The sequence below is a fragment of the Plecotus auritus genome, assembly GCF_963455305.1.
Source record: "Plecotus auritus genome assembly, chromosome: 5".
Lineage (NCBI taxonomy): Eukaryota > Metazoa > Chordata > Mammalia > Chiroptera > Vespertilionidae > Plecotus > Plecotus auritus.
Window position 1 is genome coordinate 84,474,160 of NC_137776.1, and position 21,670 is coordinate 84,495,829.

A 21,670-nucleotide genomic window follows, 5' to 3' on the forward strand; every position below is an offset into this window, starting at 1 on the left:
CTTCTGCTCACTGTGGGCTTTTCTTGTTGCTCTCTTTCTAATTCTTTGAGTTTTTGAGTTAGATGATTTATTAACATTTTTCCTTGTTTTTTGAGGTAGGCCTGTAGAACTATAAACTTCCCCCTAAGGACTGCTTTCATTGTGTCCCATAGTATTTGCATTGTTGTGTTTTTATTGTCATTAGTCTCCAGGATGTTTTTAATTTCTTTTTTGATCTCCTTGATAACCCAGTCATTGTTTAATAGCATGCTATTGAGCTTCAAAGTGTTCGAATTTTTTGGAATGTTATAATTGTAGTTTATTTGTAATATTATGCCATTGTGATCTGAGAACATGCTTGATATGATTTCAGTCTTTTTGAATTTGGGGAGACTTTGTTTGTGACCCAGTATGTGATCTGTTTTTGAAAATGTCCCATGTGCAGTTGAGAAGAACGTATATTCTGTGGCTTTGGGGTGAAATGTTCTGAAGATGTCAATTAGGTCCATCTGATCTAGTGTGTCATTGAGAATTGCTGTTTCTTTGCTGATTTTTTGTCTAGAGGATTTATCCAGTGATGTCAGTGGTGTATTAAAGTCTCTTACTGTGATGGTATTGTGATCGATCTCTCCCTTGATATCTTCCAGGAGTTTTTTTTTTTTTTTTTAATGTATTTGTGTGCTCCTGCATTGGGTGCGTATATGTTTATCAGGGTTATATCCTCTTGTGGTATCAACCCCTTTATTATTATGAAGTGGCCTTCCTTTTCTCTTGTTATAGCCTTTACTTGGAGGTCTATTTTGTCAGAAATAAGTACTGCTACCCCAGCTTTCTTTTCATTTTCATTTGCCTGAAAGATGTTTTTCCATCCCTTCACTTTAAGTCTGTATGAGTCCCTTTTTCTGAGGTGGGTCTCTTGTAGACAGCATATATATGGGTCGTGTTTTTTCATCCATTCAGCCACTTGATGTCTTTTGATTGGAGCATTTAGTCCATTTACGTTTAACGTTAATTGAAAGGAACTTATTCGTAGCCATTTTTATTTTCTGTGTCTGTGTTCCTTCTTACCTTTTTATTTCTTCTTTGCACACCAGTCCCTTTAGCATTTCTTGCATTGCTGGCTTGGTAGTGATAAACTCCCTTAGCATTTTTTTGTCTGAAGCTTCTTATTTCCCCTTCAATTTTGAATGATAACCTTGCTGAATAGAGTATTCTTGGATTCAGTCCCTTGGTTTGCATCACTTTGTAAATTTCCTTCCATTCTTTTCTGGCTTGATGTGTTTCTGTTGAGAAATCATTTGATAATGTAATGGGAGCTCCCGTGTATGTAACTTTCTGTCTCTCTCTTGCGGCCTTTAAGATTCTCTCCTTGTCCTGAATATTTGCCATCGTAATTCTGATGTGTCTTGGTGTGGGTCTTTTCGGGTTCATCCTGTTTGGGACTCTCTGTGCTTGTGTGACTTTTTACTTTGCCACATCAGGGAAGTTTTCTGACATTATTTCTTCAAATAGTTCTTCTAACCCTTGTTCCTCTTCCTGTTGTTCTGGCACCCCTATTATTCATATGTTGCTTCGTTTCATGTTGTCCCATAGCTCCCTTAGGCTCTCCTATGTTTTAATTTTTTTCTCCAGTTGCAATTCAGTTTGGCTGTGTTTTGCTTCCCTGTGTTCTAGTTCACTAATTCGGTCCTCCGCTTCTCCTAGTCTACTGTGGAAACTTTCCATGGTGTTTTTTATTGCAGCTATATCACTCTTCATTTCTTCTTGATTCTTACATAAGTTGTTGATTTTTACTTCCATCTGGTTTATGAACTCTATAACCCTTATTCTGAATTCTTTTTCTGACATATTGCATGCCTCTGTTTCACTGAGCTGCTTTATTGGCGATTCCTTCTTTTCTTTCCTTTGGGGGTATCTTTGTCTACCCAGTTTTGGTTTCACCGACTGATCTAGATGTCGAGCTGTGCAGGGGCTGCTCCCTGGGTGGCAGTGGCTTCCTTGGCTGTGGTTGCTCCTCGGGCGGTTACGGTAGCAGCTGCTTCTCAGTTGGCAGCGGCTCCTCTGGTGGGTGCTGTTTGCAGCAGTGGTGCCTTCTCTGGCTGGTGGGGGAACCTGCTAGTATAGCTGCTGTTCCTGGGATGGGGGTGGGCTGATTATGACATTGCTGCTCATCAGACGGGGACGGGTTGCTCGTGTTTGCTGCTCCTTGGATGGGGCCAGCTGCTCACGTGGCTGCTTCTCCTCAGATAGGGGCGGACTGTTCATGTGGCTGCTGTTCTTTAGATGGGGACTCGCTGCGTGCTGCTGCTGTTCCTCAGATGGGACGGGCTACTCATGATGCCGCTGCTCCTTGGACAGGGGCAGGTTGCTTGCAGGGCTGCTGCTCCTTGTATGGGTGCGGGTTGCTCGTACAGCTGCTTCTGCTCAGACAGGGGGCGGTCTGCTCATGTGGCTGCTGCTCCTTACGTGGGAGTGAGCTGTTCATGCTGTTGATGCTATTTGGACAGGGACGGGCCGCTCACCTGGCTCCTTCTCGTCGGACAGGTGCAGGCTGCGTGTGGGTGCTGCTCCTCGGACCAGTGCAGACTGCACAGGGCTGCTGCTCCTTGGACGTGGGTGGGCTGCTTATGTGGGTGCTGCTCCTCAGATGGGGGGAGGCTGCTCTTGTGGCTGTTGCTCCTCAGAAGGGGGTGGGCTGCTCACACAGGTTCTGCACCTCGGATGGGGGCAGGCAGCTCACACAACTGCTGCTCCTTGGATGGGGGCAGGTGGTTCGTGCGGCTGCTGCTCCTCGGAAAGGGACGGTCTACTCACACAGCTGCTGCTCCTTGGAAGGCTGCTGGCTACTCATGTGGCACAGCTGCTCCTCTTCGGACAGGTGCAGGGTGTGGGCTGCGTGCAGCTGCTGCTCCTCAGAAGGGGGCCGGCTGCGTGGGGCTGCTGCTCCTCAATAGTGGGTGGGCTTCTCAGGCTGCGACTGCTCCTCGGGTGGGGCGAGCTGCTCACGTGGTTGCTGCTCCTCAGATGGAGGAACAGGCTGCTCACACAGCTGCTGCTCTTAGGCCTGGGGCGGGTTGCTTTCAGGGCAACTGCTTCTTGGACAGGAGCGGGCTTCTCATGTGTCTGCTGTTCACGTGGTTGCAGTGCCCTGGGCTAAAGCCTGTCAGAGAGGAGCCTGCTTCCGAGCTCACAGGAACCTGCGCCCAGGGTGGCTGGAGCCTCGTTGACCGTGGCATCACAGCCTAGGTAGCATGTCCCTGGCAGGGGTGGCTGTAGAGTCCCAGGTGTTATCTGAGGGCACTCTGGGTGGAGTTGAGGCTGGGAACCCAGTTACAGCAGCTCTCCCCTTCAAAAAGGCTAGGCCTCTAAGGACAAGCTGGCCTCCCGGTACTGTTTGCAATGGTAGCAAAAGCTGCCTTGTTAGGCAAGCCTGATTAGCCTGCCCCTGAAGGTCCTGTGGGATCTAACTGTGCCTCACTCACTCTCACACACACACACACACACGCACACGCACACGCACACACACACACACACACCCCCCACCTGACCACACGCTCCTCTTTTACTCCCTCACTCACTCATGCTGTTTCCCTCACTGCCGCATTCTTCCTGCCTCTATAGTTGGGTCTGAGGTGTTATTGACCCGTTCCTGGAGTTTCCTCTCTAGGTGTCTGGTTATGTGGCTTGCTCTCAAGCCCCTTGACCAGACAGGATAAAATTCACCTCAACAAGACACAACACAGAGGGAACTAAGCACAAATGTACTCATGACACCAATAACCCCAATATAAGTGACCACCTGAGCAAAGAGAGGGTAGAGAAAAGAGAGCACAAATGCTATCGAAGAAAGAAAAAGATAAGGGATAAGACACAAAGGAATAAAAAGGAGAATATATATATGTATGTGGGGGTAAGACACGACAGAACCAATAGATAAACCAAAAAATAATAATAATAATGCAAACACCACACACCCAACAAAGAGGATTGGGGCAGAATCTGTAGAGGCTGAGCTTATATAGTGAAAATAAGATTAAAAAGTGGATGAATATGGGGAGGACCTCAATTTAGTATTGAGGAAGTAGAAAGGGAATAAGTGAGAAGAAAGAGAATGAGAAAAAAAATAATAAATTTACAAAAAAATTGATTTCAGAAATGGTATAAAAAATTAAAAATAGCAAATAAAAATAGTGATGGAAAAATAATGTGAAAAGAAATAGAAAAGAAGCAAGAAACAAAAACAGGAAAAGAAAGAAGAAAATAAAGAAGAAAAAAAAAAGGGATAATTAAAAAAATGAAAATAAAAGTGAAGTGTTGTTCCTTAGGCTGGCTTATGATTCCAGTCGTCTGTACTGTACTTGAAAGAAGTTTTTTTTTTTTTAAGAATAATTGATGGTTTGAATAATACAGGATTTTCAGTAGAACAGAGGAATAAAAGTCTAGTATTTTTGTGATCATGGAATATTTTGGAAATGCAGTGATATGAGAGGCTACTTCTTTAAGGCTTTTAAAAAAATATTGAACCCAGAATTATGATGTGAAGAATTTGAGCTGCACTCACTTATTTTTTTCAGAATATAATGAGTCGCATGCGCGTGCACACACACACTCACACACACACACACCTCTCCCCCCTAAACACGGGAGGAAATAGCTTATGCATTTATTTGTTTATAGTTGGAGAAATTCGTCTTCAGTAAATATCTATTAAGCATCAACTCTGGAAATGAACACTTTTGCAATACTTTTGTCATGGAGAATATAAAGTTGAATAGAAAATGGTGCCTGCCTTTAGAAAGCTCACATATACACAAATAATTATGACAATGTGGCAAGTATTCTGGCAGGTATTAATGAAACTTTTTGGAATTATAGGTGAAGGAAAATTTATATTTTCCAGGGAAGATGAAAAAAGTCTTCCTGGTAGAGATAATAACTGAAGGCCTTGACTGATAGGCAGATATAAGAGAACAGTGGGAGGAGACAAAGTGAGGTGGGAAAAGGAAAGGTTGAATTTAGGTATGTTAGGTTTGATATACAAGGAAGTAGTGTGTTTCATATGTTACACAAAAGTATTGAAATGTTTGATATGGTACAGGGAAGTAGTGAAAGAGTCTGATACATGGAAGATGCTCAGTAAGTGCTTCTTGTTGATTTAAATTAAAAAAGATATGTTGGAACTGGATTACGGAGTTCTGGAAATTCTTGAATTCTATGGTATTTATATTGTGGGTAGTATGAAATCATAATCTATCATAAACCAGGTTTATGATAGAAGAAAGTATATTTTATGACTGTTCTGGTGAATTATGATGATAAAAATAGTAGACAACAGTTACATAGTGCATACTATGTGGCAGGCACTATTCTAATTATTTTATATGTATTAATTCACTTGATACTTAACCCTATGGGCTAAGTACTGTTACTCTTTACAGATGAAACTGTGACACAGAGAGTATAAATTGCTTGCCAAAGATCATTTAGCTAGCATGATAAACTATACTGTTAGGTCTTTTCTCTGGTTTTATTTTGGTTGTCACTACTCATGCTTAAGGGAGATGACAAAAGCATTGACTTTGGAGGATTATAGATACTTGAGTTCAGATATAGCTTTACTGTTTCTCTGAAGTGGCTTCTTTGAGCTGCAGTTTTCCAATATTATGTAAACAAAGATAGAACAGCTGTTTACATATAATAATTAAGGGCAGCTATATTTATAATCTATATATATATATATATATATATATATATATATGCCTAAGAGACCGGTCAACTGGTTGCTTTGATGTGCACTGACCATTAGGAGGCAGATGCTCAATGCAGGAGCTTCCCCCTGGTGGTAGTGTGCTCCCACATCCAACCTCCCACAGTCCCTCCTCCCAGCTTCCCCCCCATTGGCCTCGATCGCTGGCCAGGCCGAGGGACCCCCTCCCCACTGGTGCATGAATTTGTGCACTGGGCCTCTAGTTATTATATAAATGTATTGAAAGTAACTACTTATTTCACTATTAAAATGTTCTTAGTTCTATGATGAATACTATGGTATATACAGAAAGATATAGCATGATCTTGTACTTGGCTTAAAGTTTAGTTCCACAGATGAAACTGTGAATTCCCACGTCCCGTGTGGTTCAGGGTTCGGGCTCTGGAAGAGGAGCCCGCACACAAATGAAAGAGACAAGACAAGAAATAATTTGGAAATATTGGGGGACCAGGTGGGAGCCCAGCTCAAGAGGAAGGATTCCACCTGGGCTCCGGACTCGCCATCCTTTTATTCAATTTGGGATACACCTATAGCCCTTAGGCAGGCAATTTCCAGTAACAGGCAGACTATCTTATCAGTAAGGATTTACATGACTGTCTGGTGGGAAAGTTGCTTCAGCTACCATTGTCTGGACTAAGCAGTGGGTGTACAGTCCTGACCTTTGCCAGAGCTCAAGGGTCACCAGCCTTCCGGGTTCCTTGTCCACACCTCTCTGCTAGTGAAGACAATGGGCGGCTTCCCGCAGAAACAAATGTATATGAAATAATTATGGTATATTAGTCTTCAGTTGTTTGGGGAGATTAATAAGAGCTGTAGTATTTGAAGGATGAAGGAGCTGAACTTGACTACATCCTTGGAAAAGCATAAATACATGATAGATGGAAGGGAAGGAAGACTGTCAATATAAGTTAAATTGAAAGCTCTGTGATGGCAATATGTCTTTTTTTTCCACCCTTTCTCCAAGTTATGGCCTTGTATATAGTATTTAGTAATTCCTAGTAAATATTTTATTGATGAAGGGAAGTCAGGAAGGAGTTGAAAATATTTGAGGTAGGTAGCTGTGGGACAGCAAGTAGTTTATATTATTTATTTCTATCCTGCCTTATTTCAGTATTTAAGACTAGAGGCCCGGTGCACGAAATTTGTTCAGGGGAGTGTGTGTCCCTCAGCCCAGCCTGAACCCTCTCCAATCTGGGACCCCTCGAGGGATGTCTGACTGCCCTTTTAGGCCCGATCCTGGTAGGATCACCCCTCTCACAATCCAGGAATGCTGGCTCCCAACTGCCCTCCCCTGCTGCCTGATTGCCCACAACTGCCCTCCCTTGCAGGACTGGTTCCTCCCAACTGCCCTCCCCTGCTGGCCATCTTGTGGCGGCCACCTTGTGTCCACATGGGGATAGCCATCTTTGACCACAAGGGGGCTGCCATCTTGTGTGTTGGAGTGATGGTCAATTTGCATATTACTCTTTTATTAGATTAGACTAGAGGCCCGGTGCATGAAATTCGTGCACGGGGGAGGGGGTGTCCCTCAGCCCAGCCTGCACCCTCAACTGCTCTCCCCTGCAGGCCTGGGTCCCCCCCAACTGCCCTTCCCTGTAGGCCCAGTTGCCCCCGTCGCCCTCAACTTCTTTCCTCTGCCGGCCTGGTCACCCCTAACTGCCCTCCCCTGCAGGCTTGAACACCCTCAACTGCCCTCCCTTGCAGGCCTGGTCCCTCCCAACTGCCCTCCCCTGCTGGCCATCTTGTGGTGGCCATCTTGTGTCCACATGGGGGCATGATCTTTGACCACATGGGGGCAGCCATCTTGTGTGTTGGTGTGATGGTCGATTTGCATATTACTCTTTTATTAGATAGGATAGGATGAGGCATAGTGGTTTGGAATTGATTTGATGGGCAGTGATTGTGTAGATCATTAAGGAAATTGATAAAAATTAAATTTATACATTATTAGCCTAAGTATAGTATTTTATTTTGTTTTAAACAGTTCTATTGAATATTAACATACCATAAAATTTACCTTTTAAAATTTTAATTGAGTGATGTTTTTGTACATTCACAAGGTTGTTCAACCATCCCCACAATCAATTTTAGAACATTTTTATCACCCCCAAAAGAAACCTCATATCCATTAACCATCAACTCTTCATGCTTCCTGCCCTCAGCCCTTGGTAACCACAAATTTACTGCCTGTCTTTTGATGGATTTGCCTATTCTGGCCATTTCTTATCAATGGTTTGTGGTCTTTTTCTGGCTGGCTTCTTTAATGAGGCAAGTATTGACTGCTGTATTTCTTCAGTGGTGGATAGTTGGGCTGGTACACTAGCAAAGAGTTTGGGAAAACATTGCCAAGAATCTTTTTTTTCTCTCTCTTTTTAAAATTTTATTGTTTAAAGTATTACATATAGTAGTACATATATCTCTTTCCCCCCCCTTCCCCATTTGAAGGAGTAATTATAGGAATGGATAGAGGAATAAAAGAAATAAAGGAAAATGATACTGGGAAAAAATGTTTAATGAACACTTAGTGAGTGTCATTCACTGTTGTCTTTAATCCTCATGACAGCCTTGTGAATTCAGTTTTTATACCTTATGCATTAGAAATAAAGTGTATGATCACAATGTAGTAAATGCTTGAACAGATATTTTACTCACGACTTTTCTTAAAATTGATTTTATTGGGGTGACACTGGTTAATAAAATTATATAGGGTTTCAGGTGTACAATTCTATAATATATCATCTGTATGTTTTATTATGTGTTCACCACTCCAGGTTGTCTCCTTCCATCTCCATTGATCTCCCCTTTACCCTCTTCTACCTCTCCCAACCCCCCTTTCCTTCTGGTAATCATACTGTTGCCTGTGAGTTGGCTTTTTTTTTCTTTTTCTTAATTCCTTCACCTTTTTCACCCAGTCTTTCAACCCCCCTCTCCTCAGACAGCTGGCAGTCTGTTCTCTGTATCTATGAATCTGTTTATATTTTGTTTGTTAGTTTATTTTGTTCATTAGATTCCACATATAAATGAAATCATATGGTACTTCCCTTTCTCTGACTGGCTTATTTCACTTAGCATAATGCTCTCCAGGTCCATCCATGCTATGGCAAAAGGTAAGGGTTCCTTCTTTTTTACTGATGAGTAGTATTTCATTGTGTACATTGTACCACAACTTTTTTATCCACTCATCTACTGATGGACACTTGCTCTGCATCCTTATCTCAGTTAATATAAACAAGTTGCAATAAACATAGGGGCACTTACAATTTTTTGAATCAGTATTTTGGGTTTCTTTGGATATATTCCCAGAAGTAGAATTGCACACACACACACACACACTAATTAGTATATACACACACACACACACACACACACATACATATACACACTAATAAAAGGGTAATATGCTAATTAGACCGGATAGACCAGACATTTTCTGGACGTCCTTCTGGACAAAGCCACGGTGGCGGGGGCTGAGGCAGAGGCGATTAGGGGGATCAGGCCAGCAGGCGAGAGCGGTTAGGGGCGATCAGGCAGGCAGGCAGGCAGAATGGTTAGGGTTGATCAGGCAGATGAGCGGTTAGGAGCCAGTGGTCTCGGATTGTGAGAGGGATGTCCGACTGCTGGTTTAGGCCCGATCTGGCATCGGGCCTAAACTGTCAGTCGGGAATCCCCTGAGGGGGTCCTGGATTGGAGAGGGTGCAGGCCGGGCTGAGGAACCACCCCTCCCCCTGAGGGACACCCCCTGCCATGCACGGATTTTGTGCACCGGGCCTCTAGTATGTATAAGTATGTATATGTGTATGTGTATATCTATTTTACTGATTTCAGAGAGGAAAGGAGAGGGGGGAGAGAGAGAAACATCATTGATGAGAGAGAAACATTGATCAGCTGCTTCCTGCACACTCCCCACTGCGAATCGAGCCCTCAACCTGGGCATGTGCTCTGACCGGGAATCGAACTGTGCCCTCCGGGTTCATTGGTCAACACTCAACCACTGAGCCACACTGGTCGGGCAAGGCAGTTATATTTTTAATTATTCCAGGTAACTCCATACCAGGGGTCCTCACACTTTTTAAACAGGGAGCCAGTTCACTGTCCCTCAGACCGTTGGAGGGCCGGACTATAGTTTAAAAAAAAAACTATGAACAAATTCCTATGCGCACTGCGGGCCCGGGACGAGTCGGCTGCTAAGCAGGACAGGCAGCGGCACCCGGTGGGCTGGATAAATGTCCTCGGCGGGCTGCATGTGGCCCGCGGGCCGTAGTTTGAGGACGCCTACTCCATACTATTTCCCACAGTGGCTACACGAATATGCATTCCCATCAACAGTGCACAAGAGTTCCATTTTCTCCATGTCCTCCCCAACACTTGTTGATTGTTATTTTATTGATGATAGCTATTCTGACAGTTGTGAGGTGATATTTTATTGTGGTTTTAATTTGTATTTTTCTGATGATTATTGACATTGAGCATCTTTTCATATGTCTATTGGACATCTGTATGTCCTCTTTGGAGAAGTGTCTATTCAGTTCCTTTGCCCATTTTTTAATTAGATTATTTGTTTTGCTGGTTTTGAGTTTTGTAAGTTCTTTATAACCTTTGGATATTAACCCCTTATCAGATATATCATTGGCAAATGTTCTTACTAGAGGCCCGGTGCATGAAAATTCATGCACTGGAGTGGGGTTCCCTCAGCACGACCTGCCCCCTCTCACAGTCTGGGAGCCCTCAGGGGCGGGAGGTAACCCGGCAATCAGGGGAAGGCGATGACCTCATCACACCCTGCTTACCTGAGCCTTGGGCGGCCCTGGGCGACTGAGGAGCTGCCATCCAAGGCTTGCCTGCACCTCAGGCCGACCCTGGGTGGCTGGGCAGCCACCATCCGAGGCTTGCCTGTGCCTCGGGCTGACCCTGGGCAGCTGAGGGGACTGGGGGACTCTGGAGGCAGGCACGCGGAGTGTGCCGCGCGCCTGCAGCCCCTTCGGGGCTGAGGGGACTGGGTGTCGCCACCTTGTGCCTGTGGGCAACATCATCTTTGAGGGCATGGCAGTCAATTAGCATATTCCCTCCTTATTGGCTGTGGGTGCCTCCATCTTTGAGGGCGTGGGAGTCAATTAGCATATTCCCTCATTGGCGGTGGGTGCTGCCATATTTGCGACGGCGTGAGTGTCAATTAGCATATTTCCTTTTTATTAGATAAGATGTCTTTTAATTTTGTTGATGGTTTCCTTTGCTGTACAAAAACATTTTTGTTTGTTGTAGGCCCATTTGTTAACTTTTTCTTTTGTTTCCCTTGCCTGAAGAGATATTTCCAAAGATATTGCTACAAGAAATGTCTGATCGCACTGCCTATGTTTTCTTCTAGGATTTTATTGGTTTTGAGTCTAGCATTTAATTCTTTAATCCATTTTGAGTTTATTCTTGTGTTCGATGTAAAAAGGTAGTCTGATGTCATTTTTTTTGCAATATCTGTCCAATTTTCCCAGCACCATTTTTCAAGTAGAATATCTTTGCCCCGTTGTATATGTTCTTGCCTCCTTTGTCAAATACATATTAATTGAACATAAAGACATGGGTTTATTTCTGGGCTCTCTATTTTGTTCCAGTGATGTATATGTCTATTTTTATGCCAGTACCATGCTATTTTGATTACTATGGCCTTGTAGTATAGTTTGATATTAGGTAGCATGATTCCTCCTACTTTGTTTTTTTCCCCTCAAGATTCCTGTTGCTATTCAGGGTATTTTGTGGTTCCATATAAATTTTTGGAATATTTGTTCTAGTCCTGTGGAATACGCAATTGCTATCTACAGATTGCTTTGGATTGTATGGACATTTTAATGGTCTTAATTCTTCCTTTCCATGAACTCAGTATATGCTTTTATTTATATCTTCCTCAGTTTCTTTCTTTAGCATCTTACAATTTTCTGAGTACAGGTCTATTACTTCCTTGGTTAAAATTGTTCCTAGGTATTTTTTTTTATGCAATTGTAACTGGGATTGTTTTCTTAGTTTGCCTTTCTGATAGTTCATTATTGGTGTATAAAAATTCAGCTGATTTCTGGGTATTTACTTCGTATTCTGCTACTCTACTGAATTTATCAGTTCTAGTAGTTTTTTGGTGGAATCTATAGGGTTCTTATGTACAATATCATATTATCTGCAAATGTTGACGGTTTTACTTTTCCAATTTGAATGACTTTTATTTCTTTTTCTTTTTTCTGATTGCTATGGTTAGGACTTGCACTACTATTCTATCTAATAAAAGAGTAATATGCAAATTTATCGTACTTCCGCTACACCCACAAACCATGCCCACTAGCCAATCAGGAGCGAGTATGCAAATTAACCCAACCAAGATGGCTGCGGCCACGGAGAGAGCAGGAGGCTTGGGTTTCCCTGGCAATGAAGGAAGCCTAGCTTTCCGTCTGCCCTCGTGGGCCCAGGCCTCCACTTAAGGCTACAAAGTTTGAATTATAGAAGATAAATAAATCCCAACAAAAATGGCGGCAGCCACCGAGCTGGAAAGAGCAGGAGGCTTGAGTTGCCCCTGGCGATGGAGGAAGCCAAGCTTCCATAGCCCAGGCCTGCTTTAAGGCTACAAAGTTTCAATTATAGAAGATAAATAAATACCAACAAAAATGGTGGCAGCCACAGAGCTGGAGAGAGCAGGAGGCTTGAGTTGCCCCTGGCAATGGAGGAAGCCAAGCTTTCCGCCTGCCTTGGCGGGCCCAGGCCTCCACTCAAGGCTACAAAGTTTGAATTATAGAAAATAAATAAACCCCAACAAAAATGGCTGTGGCCACGGAGCGAGCAAGAGGCTTGGCTCCGCTCCAGGCTACAAAGTTTCAATTATAGAAGATAAATAAATCCCAGATGCCAGGGCCTCCGATTGGATCGCCGGGGGGTGTGGCCGGCCTGCAAACCACTACAGGCCCCTCGCCCAGGCTGCCCCACGCCCCAAGGGAACCCCCACCCTGATCCGGGACACCCTTCAGGGCAAACCAGCCGGCCCCCACCTGTGCACCAGGCCTCTATCCTATCTAATAAAAGGATAATATGCAAATTGACCGTCACTCCAACACACAAGATGGCTGCCCCATGTGGTCAAAGATGACTGTCCCCATGTGGACACAAGATGGCCACCACAAGATGGCCAGCAGGGGAGGGCATTTGGGAGGGGCCAGGTCTGCAAAGGAGGGCACTTGTGAGCGATCAGGCCAGCAGGGGAAGGCAGTTGGGAGGGACCAGGCCTGCAAGGGAGGGCAGTTGGGGGCAATCAAGCCTGCAGGGGAGGGCAGTTCAGTTAGGCGTGACCAGGCCGGCAGAGGAGGAAAGTTGGGGGCGACCGGGCCTCCAGAGAAAGGCAGTTGGGGGGGACGACCCAGGCCTGCAGAGGAGGGTAGTTGGGGGGAGGACCAGTCCTGCAGGGGAGGGCAGTTAGGGGCAAACAGGCTATCAGGGGAGTGGTTAGGGGGTGATCAGGCTGGCAGGCAGAAGTGGTTAGGGGCAATCAGGAAGGCAGGCAGGCGAGCAGTTGGGAGCCAGCAGTCCTGGATTGTTAGAGGGATGTCCGACTGCCCGTTTAGGTCCGTTCCTACCTGGATTGGGTCTAAACGGGCAGTCAGACATCCCTCGAGGGGTCCCAGATTGGAGAGGGTGCAGGCTGGGCTGAGAGACACTCCCTTCCCCCCCCCCCCCCCGTGCACAAATTTCGTGCACCGGGCCTCTAGTCTATAATAATAAAAGTGTTATATGCTAATTAGACTGGATGTCCTTCTGGACGACTTTTTGGATGAAACTGGGGCTGAGAGGGAAGCCCGAATCGCAGGTCCCTGCTGGCGGCCGGAGCGAAGGTTGGGCCCCCGGTGCCAGAGAGAAGCTGGTGCCAGCAGCCAGGGTAAGGAAGGCCTACTCTTGCACAAATTTCGTGCATTGTTCCTTTAGTGTTGAATAAAAGTGGTGAGCTCAGCCGGCATGCCTCAGTGGTTGAGTGTCAACCTATGAACCAGGAGGTTACAGTTCCATTCCTGGTCAGGGCACATACCTACCGGGTTGTGGGCGCTATCCTCAGTGTGGGATGTGCAGAAGGCAGCTGATCAATGATTCTCTATCATTGATGTTTCTATCTTTCTCTCCCTCTCCCTTCCTCTTTGAAATCAATAAAAATATAATTTTAAAAGTATATTAATTTTTTAAAAAGTGGTGAAAGTGGGTATCCTAAGGGAAATGCTTTTCATTTCTGCCTATTAAATATGATGTTGGCTGTGAGTTTGTGGCCTTTTATTATGGCCTTTTATTATGTTGAGGCATATCCCTCTATTTTCACTTTGCTGAGAATTATTATCTTAAACGTGCTGGATTTTATCAGATGCTTTTTTCTGTATTTATTGGTATGATTATGTCATTTTTATCATTCATGTTTTTTATATTGTATATCATGTTTATTGATTTGTGGCTTTTGTACCAATGTTGTATCTCCAGAATACATCCCACTTGATTATGGTGTATGATCTTTTTAATGTATTGCTGGAACCGGCTTGCTAATATTTTATTGAGGATTTTAGTATCTGTTCATCAGGGATATTGGCCTATAATTTTTTTTTGTAGTATCCTTTTCTGTTTTGTTTTTTAAAATACATTTTTATTTATTTCAGAGGGAGAAAGGAAGAGAGAGATAGAAACATCAATGATAAAAGAGAATTAGTTGGATGCCTTCTGCATGCCCCACACTGGGGATCCAGCCCACAACCCGGCGGGCACGTGCCCTTACCAGGAATTGAACCCTGACCTCCTGGTTCATAAGTTGATGCTCAACCACAGAACCACATCAGCTGGGCTGGTTTTGAAATTAGGATAATGTTGGCCTTGTAGAATGAGCCTAGGAGTTGTTCCTCCTCTGATATTTTTTTGGAATAGTTTGAGAAGGATAGGTGTTCTTTGAATGTTTTTGGTAAAATTCACCCGTGAAGCCATCTGGTCCAGGACTTTTGTTTGTTGGGAGTTGTATGATTACTGCTTCAGTTTCATTAGTTGTAATTTGTCCCTTCACATTCTCTGATTTTTCCTGATTCATTTTTGGAAGGTTGTATATTTTTAGGAATTTATTTGTTATGTCCTGATCTTCCAATTTGTTGGCATGTAGTTGTTTGTAATATTTTTTTATAGTCCTTTGTATTTCTGTGAAGTTAGTTGTTACTTCTCCTCTTTCATTTCTGATTTTTTTTAACTTTGAGTTCTCTCTCTTTTCTTCTTGATGAGTCTTATTAGAGGTTTGCCCATCTTGTTTATCTTTTCAAAAACCCAGCTCTTTGTTTCATTGGTCTTTTGTATTTTTTTTAAAGACTGTTTCATTTATTTCAGCCCTGATCTTAGTTATTTTCTTCCTTCTACTCACTGTGGGCTGTGTTTGTTGTTCTTTTTCTAATTCCTTTAGGTGTAAGTTAGGTTGTTTAATTTGAGATTTTTCTTGTTTCTTGAGATAGGCCTGTAATACTATGAATTTCCCTTTTAGGACTTCTTTTGATGTGTCTCAGAGATTTGGGATTGTTGTGTTCTCATTTTTATTTGTTTCAGGGTATCTTTTTTTTTAAAATATATTTTATTGATATTTTTACAGAGAGGAAGGGAGAGGGATAGAGAGCTAGAAACATCGATGAGAGAGAAACATCGATCAGCTGCCTCCTGCACACCTCCCACTGGGGATGTGCCCACAACCAAGGTACATGCCCTTGACCGGAATCGAACCCGGCACCCTTCAGTCCGCAGGCCGACGCTCTATCCACTGAGCCAAACCGGTTTCGGCTGTTTCAGGGTATCTTTTGATTTCTTCCTTGATCTCACTTTTAACCCATTTATTGTTTAGTATCATGTATCTTAGCCTCCATGTTTTTGTTTGTTTTTCAGGTTATTTTTTTTCTTGTGTTTGATTTCTAGTTTCATACCATTATGGTCAGAGAATATGTTTGATATGACTTCAATCTTAAATTTATTGAGACTTGTCTTGTATTTTAACATGTGGTCGATCCTAGGAAACGTTCCATGTACACTTGAAAAAAATGTATATTCTGCTGCTTTGGGGTAAAATGCTTTAAAAGGTTTCAATTAAATCCATATGATCTAGTGTGTTACCTAAGACCACTGTTTCCTTGTGATTTTCTCTCTGGAAAATCTATCCATTGATATAAATGGTGTGTTAACTTACTCTGTAATGACTGTAATACTGTCAATCTCTCTATTCATGTCCATCAAGATTGCCTTTATATATTTAGATGCTCCTATGCTGGGTGTTCCCTTTATCATTAGGTAGTGTCCTTCTTTGTCTCTTACTATAGCCTTTGTTTTAAAGTCTATTTTGTGAAATATAAGTATTGCTACTCCAGATTTTTTCCCATTTCCATTTGTATGAAATATCCTTTTTCATCCCTCAAAAAGGAGTTTCTTTTAGTCAGAGAGGAGCTTTTCTGCCATCTACTTGTACAATTTCTTCTGTGTGGCTTTCAAAAATTTTGAGTTTATTGTAAAAATGACTTAATCAAATTAGCCATTTCAAGTATGAAAACTGATAGAGTTAAGTTAGGTTAATGGAAGTTTACTTTTGGAAAGCTTTTTATTTGATAGTTTTAAGTGTTTTATTTCATTTTTTCCAATAATTTTAATTACATAAAAATTTAAGCAAACTTCTTATAGCTAGCTATACCAAGCTTCCTCCAACTTATTAGAATGTGCTCTTTAAAAAAGGAAAAAAAAGAGAGAATTCATGGACATGCACAACTGTGTGGTGATATGGGAGGTGTATGTGTGCAAGAGGGCATAGATGGGATAAGTGGTAATGGAAAAAATAAAATAATGTACTCTTCAAATATTACTATATTTTATATGCATTGATATGTAAAGGGTTAGAAATGTACTGCCTATTCCAGCTCATTCTTTTAGACTCAGCTTTTAGACTCAGTTCCTTCAAATCTCCCTAGAATGTTTTCCTCTCATCTCTTCTACTTTCCCTACTTAAATGCTTCTATTCTTTTCTTATATATGAGGGTTAAAGTATTTTATATGAGCACTAGAGGCCCGATGCATAAAATATATGCACAGGGTTGGGGGGAGGGTATTTGTCCCTCAGCCCAGCCTGCACCCTCTCCAATCTGGGATCCCTCTCACAATCCAGGACTGCTGGCTCCCAACCCCTTGCCTGCCTGCCTGCCTGATTGCCCCTAACCACTCTGGTTTTCAGCCTGATCACCCCCTAACCACTCCACTGCTGGCCTGATCGACGCCTAAATGCTCCCCTGCCAGCCCGATTGCCCCTAACTGCCCTCCCCTGCTGGCCTGGTCACCCCTAACTGCCCTCCCCTGCTGGCCTGGTCACCACTAACTGTCCTCCCCTGCAGGCCTGGTCGCTCCCAACTGCCCTCCCCTGCTGGCTTGGTCACCCCTAACATCCATCCCTCCCCTGCCGGCCCAATTGCCCCTAACTGCCCTCCCCTGCCAGCCTGGACACCCCTAACTGCCCTCCCCTGCAGGCCTGGTCACCCCTAACTGTCCTCACCTGCAGGCCTGGTTGCCCCCAAATGCCCTCCCCTGCTGGCCCAGTCACACCTAACTGCCCTCCCTTGCTGGCCTGGTCGCCCCCAACTGCCCTCCCCTGCTGGCCTGGTTGTCCCCAACTGCCCTCTCCTGCAGGCCTGGTCCCCTGAACTGTCCTCCCCTGCAGGCCTGGTCCCCCCCAACTGCCCTCCCCTGCAGGCCTGGTCCCCCCCAGCTGCCCTCCCCTGCTGGCCTGGTCCCTCCCAACTGCTCTCCCCTGCAGGTCTGGTCCCCCCCAACTATGCTCCCCTGCAGGCCTTGTCCCTTCCAACTGCCCTCCCCTGCAGGCCTGGTCCCCCCTAACTGCCCTTCCCTGCCAGCCTGGTTGCCCTTAGCTGCACTTCCCTGCCAGCCTAGTTGCCCCTAACTGCCCTCCCCTGCAGGCCTGGTCCCTCCCCCAACTGCCCTCCCCTGCAGGTCTGGGTCCTCCTCAACTGCCCTCCCCTGCAGGCCTGTTCACCCTCAACTGCCCTCCCCTGCTGGCCATCTTGTGTCTACATGGGGATGGCCATCTTTGACCACATCGGGGCAGCCATCTTGTGTGTTGGAGTGATGGTCAGTTTGCATATTACTCTTATATTACGTAGTATTTTTTTTTCTTTTTAAAAAATAAATTTATTGGGGTGACATTGGTCAACATGAACATATAGGTTTCGGGTGTGGGTTTCTATGTTACAAAATCTCTGTATTGCACCACTCAAAGTATATGAGTATTAAAATGTTTCTTTTAAGTCTGAGAGTTCTATAAGTCCCTATTCTGATTTTTTTATTCTTGTTAGATATTTTCTAAATGCTTTCTGGAACTTTGATTCTTTCTGAACTTTGGATTTTTTTGTGAGTATTTTCAAAGTCTAATTTTCAAACCATTTTTTAAAGTTTCCTAATAATGTAAGAGTTTTTAAAGAGTCCAATTCTTCTTTTTTCATCTAGTTCTTTGCTATCTCTCCACCAGAAAAAATGTGAGGTTTCGAGGGCTCAGCCTAACTCAGCAAATTTTTTCCAGATTTTAGTATATGACTTTCTCTATTTTTCATTTGTTTTTTGATAATTTTTAATTGAATTTATTGGGGTGACATTGGTGAATCAAATTATATAGTTTTCAGGGGTACAGTTCTATAATATATTATTTGTATATTGTATTGTGTGTTCACCTCAAGTCAAGTTTCATCACCATTAATCCCCCCTTTACCCTCTTCTACCTCCCTCCACCTTTCTTTCCCTCTAGTAATTAACATACTGTAGTCTATTAGGTTGTTTTGTGGTTTTTTTCCCCCTAACTCCTTCACCTTTTTTACTTTCTCTATTTTTTAGATTGCATTCTATATACCACATTTTTCTTTTAGCCAGGAACCAAATTAATTCTTAGAGGCTAAGTAACTTTTAAGGTTAAGTGAACCAAGACATTTCCCTTCACATTTTTTAAAAAATTGGTGAAAATACTGGCATCTCTGATAGTCATTAAATACTCTAATTTAGTCATGTATATCCATTGTATTCAGACTTCACAGGATTTTGTTTTTAGTGTCCAGTTATCTCCTAAGTAGTTACCCCAATGTGCTGCTTGTTTTTTTATTATTTGTTATTGTAAAAATATAGGCAGAGTTCACTGTGGTAAAACATTTAAAAAACTATACTTATTAAATTGTAATGCATTCAAATGGTATGAGATGATAGGCTATTAAAATCTCCTTCTGCCGAAACCGGTTTGGCTCAGTGGATAGAGCGTCAGCCTGTGGACTGAAAGGTCCCAGGTTCGATTCCGGTCAAGGGCATGTACCTTGGTTGCGGGCACGTCCCCAGTAGGGGGTGTGCAGGAGGCAGCTGATCGATGTTTCTCTGTCATCGATGTTTCTAACTCTCTATCCCTCTCCCTTCCTCTCTGTAAAAAATCAATAAAATATATTTAAAAAAAAAAAAAATCTCCTTCTCACCCCTGACCATCACCTACCCCATTTTTCTTCCCCGGGGATAACTACGGTTGCTGATTTCTTCATACTCTTAGAGATATTCTGTGCCTATACAATAAACTATATGTCTTTAATCTTGCCCTTTTACTTTTATACAAGATGTGGAATACTTGAAAGAAACATTGTTCTGTACCTTGCTTTGTTCACTTAGCAATACAATTTGGAGATTGTTTCAATCAGTACATAAGAGTTCTTCAATCTCTTTTTTAATAGCTATGTAATATTTCATAGTATAAATTTAGCATATTTAACTAGTTTCTCATATGATGGTTATTTAAATTATTTCCAGTCTTTTGCTGTTATAATCAAGATTGTAGCAAAAAAGATGCAGTATATACATTTAACATGTATATGTACATTAACATGGCCTTGTTATACTTTACTTCAAGTACCCTATCTAATATAAGAGTAATATGCAAATTGGCCATACCTCCGCCACACCCACAAGCCACGCCCACCAGCCAATCAGGAGCGAATATGCAAATAAACCCAACCAAGGTGGCTGCGGCCAAAGAGAGCAAGAGGGAGGCTTGGGTTTCCCGGCAATGGAGAAAGCCAAGCTTTCTGCTTGCCCTTGCCAGCCCAGGCCTCCACTCCCAGCTACAAAGTTTCAATGATAGAAGATACATAAACCCAAACAGAAATGGCGGCAGCCACGGAGCTGGAAAGAGCAGGAGGCTAGGGTTGCCCCTGGTGATGGAGGAAGCCAAGCTTTCCACACACCCTGGCCTGCTTTGGCCTCCACTTAAGGCTACAAAGTTTCAATTATAGAAGATAAATAAATCCCAACAGAAATGGCTGCCGCCACTGAGCAAGCAGAAGGCTTGGCTCCGCTTCAGGCTACAAAGTTTCAATTGTAGAAGATAGATAAATCCCAGATACCAGGGCCTCCACTTGGGTCGCTGGGGGGCGTGGCCGGCCTGCAAACCACCACAGGCCCCTCACCCAGTTCGCCCCACGCCCCAAGGGAACCCCCACCCTGATCCGGGACACCCTTCAGGGCAAACCAGCTGGCCCCCACCCGTGCACCAGACCTCTATCCTAGCTAATAAAAGAGTAATATGCAGTTTGACCATCACTCCAACACACAAGATGGCTGCGCCATGTGGTCAAAGATCATGCCCCCATGTGGACACGAGGTGGCCACCACAAGATGGCCAGCAGGGGAGGGCAGTTGGGAGGGACCAGGCCTGCAAGGGAGGGCAGTTGGGGGTGATCAAGCCTGCAGGGGAGGGCAGTTAGGGGTGACCAGGCTGGCAGAGGAGGGAAGTTGGGGGTGACCCAGGCCTGCAGGGGAGAGCAGTTGGGGGGTACCAGGCCTGCAGGGGAGGGCAGTTGGAGGCAACAAGGCCTGCAGGGGAGGGCAGTTAGGGGCAAACAGGCTGGCAGGGGAGCAGTTAGGCATCCATCAGGCTGGCAGGGGAGTGATTAGGGGGTGATCAGGCTGGCAGGCAGAAGTGGTTAGGGGCAATCAGAAAGGCAGGCAGGTGAGCAGTTGGGAGCTCGCAGTCCTGGATTGTGAGAGGGATATCCCAGATTGGAGAGGGTGCAGGCTGTACTGAGGGACACCCCCCCCTCCCACCCCCCCCCCGGTGCATGAATTTTGTGCACCGGGCCTCTAGTGTATTAATATTTCTACAGGATCAGTTTCTAGACCTGGAAGTGCTGGTTAAAAGCTATGGGTATTTATAATTTTCAAAGTAGAGATATTTAAATGAATTGAAGCTATGGAATTTTATATATTATTTACCCACCATGGAACTTCACTTTATAATAAATGGAAATCTAAGAATTAAATTAATAATTGCTAAGATGTAAGTGAAATCCTTATAAAATTCTTTTTATTTTGCAGGTATACAAAAATAGGATATGCTGGAAATACAGAACCACAGTTTATCATCCCTTCCTGTAAGTGTTTCTTTTAAGCCACAAATTAACAGATTTAAAGATCTTTTTCTTAATTAAAGTAAAAGATAATCATTTCTGATACACAGCACTATTTAATCTTTTAAATACTGTGGTTTGCAAACTTTAAGTGTGGCCTCATTTCTGCACCTTTAATCATTCATTTCAGCTCTCTGTTTAACTCCATTTACCAAATCTTCCAAGTGTCTCTTTAAAGATAAGATGAAGGAATTAAACAAGCTTCTGCTTTAAGGATATTGCTATTAACAGTATGTGCTTGTAAACTAACTGTTAAGAAGTGCATCCCTATCACACACTTACAAAGACTGTCCTTTGGTTTTTGGATATGATTACTTTTTGCAGGGCCTTGTGCTTGTTGACATCCTGACCAAAGCTCATGCTTTAAAATAAGGACGGAATTTCATCTTTAGAGATGTTGACTTAAGCTGTTTTCTAATATCTTATAACC

The 21,670-nt window shown here is 43.6% G+C and overlaps 1 protein-coding gene across 1 annotated transcript in view; it reads left to right on the top strand.

The window, feature by feature from the left end:
* The window catches only part of ACTR3 (actin related protein 3), a 72,778-nt gene that overhangs the window by 14,802 nt on the left and 36,306 nt on the right, over window positions 1–21,670 (top strand). The window contains exon 3 of the mRNA XM_080669599.1: window positions 21,149–21,204. Within this exon, the coding sequence (XP_080525725.1) occupies window positions 21,149–21,204 (56 nt within the window). The remainder of the gene's footprint in view (window positions 1–21,148; window positions 21,205–21,670) is intronic.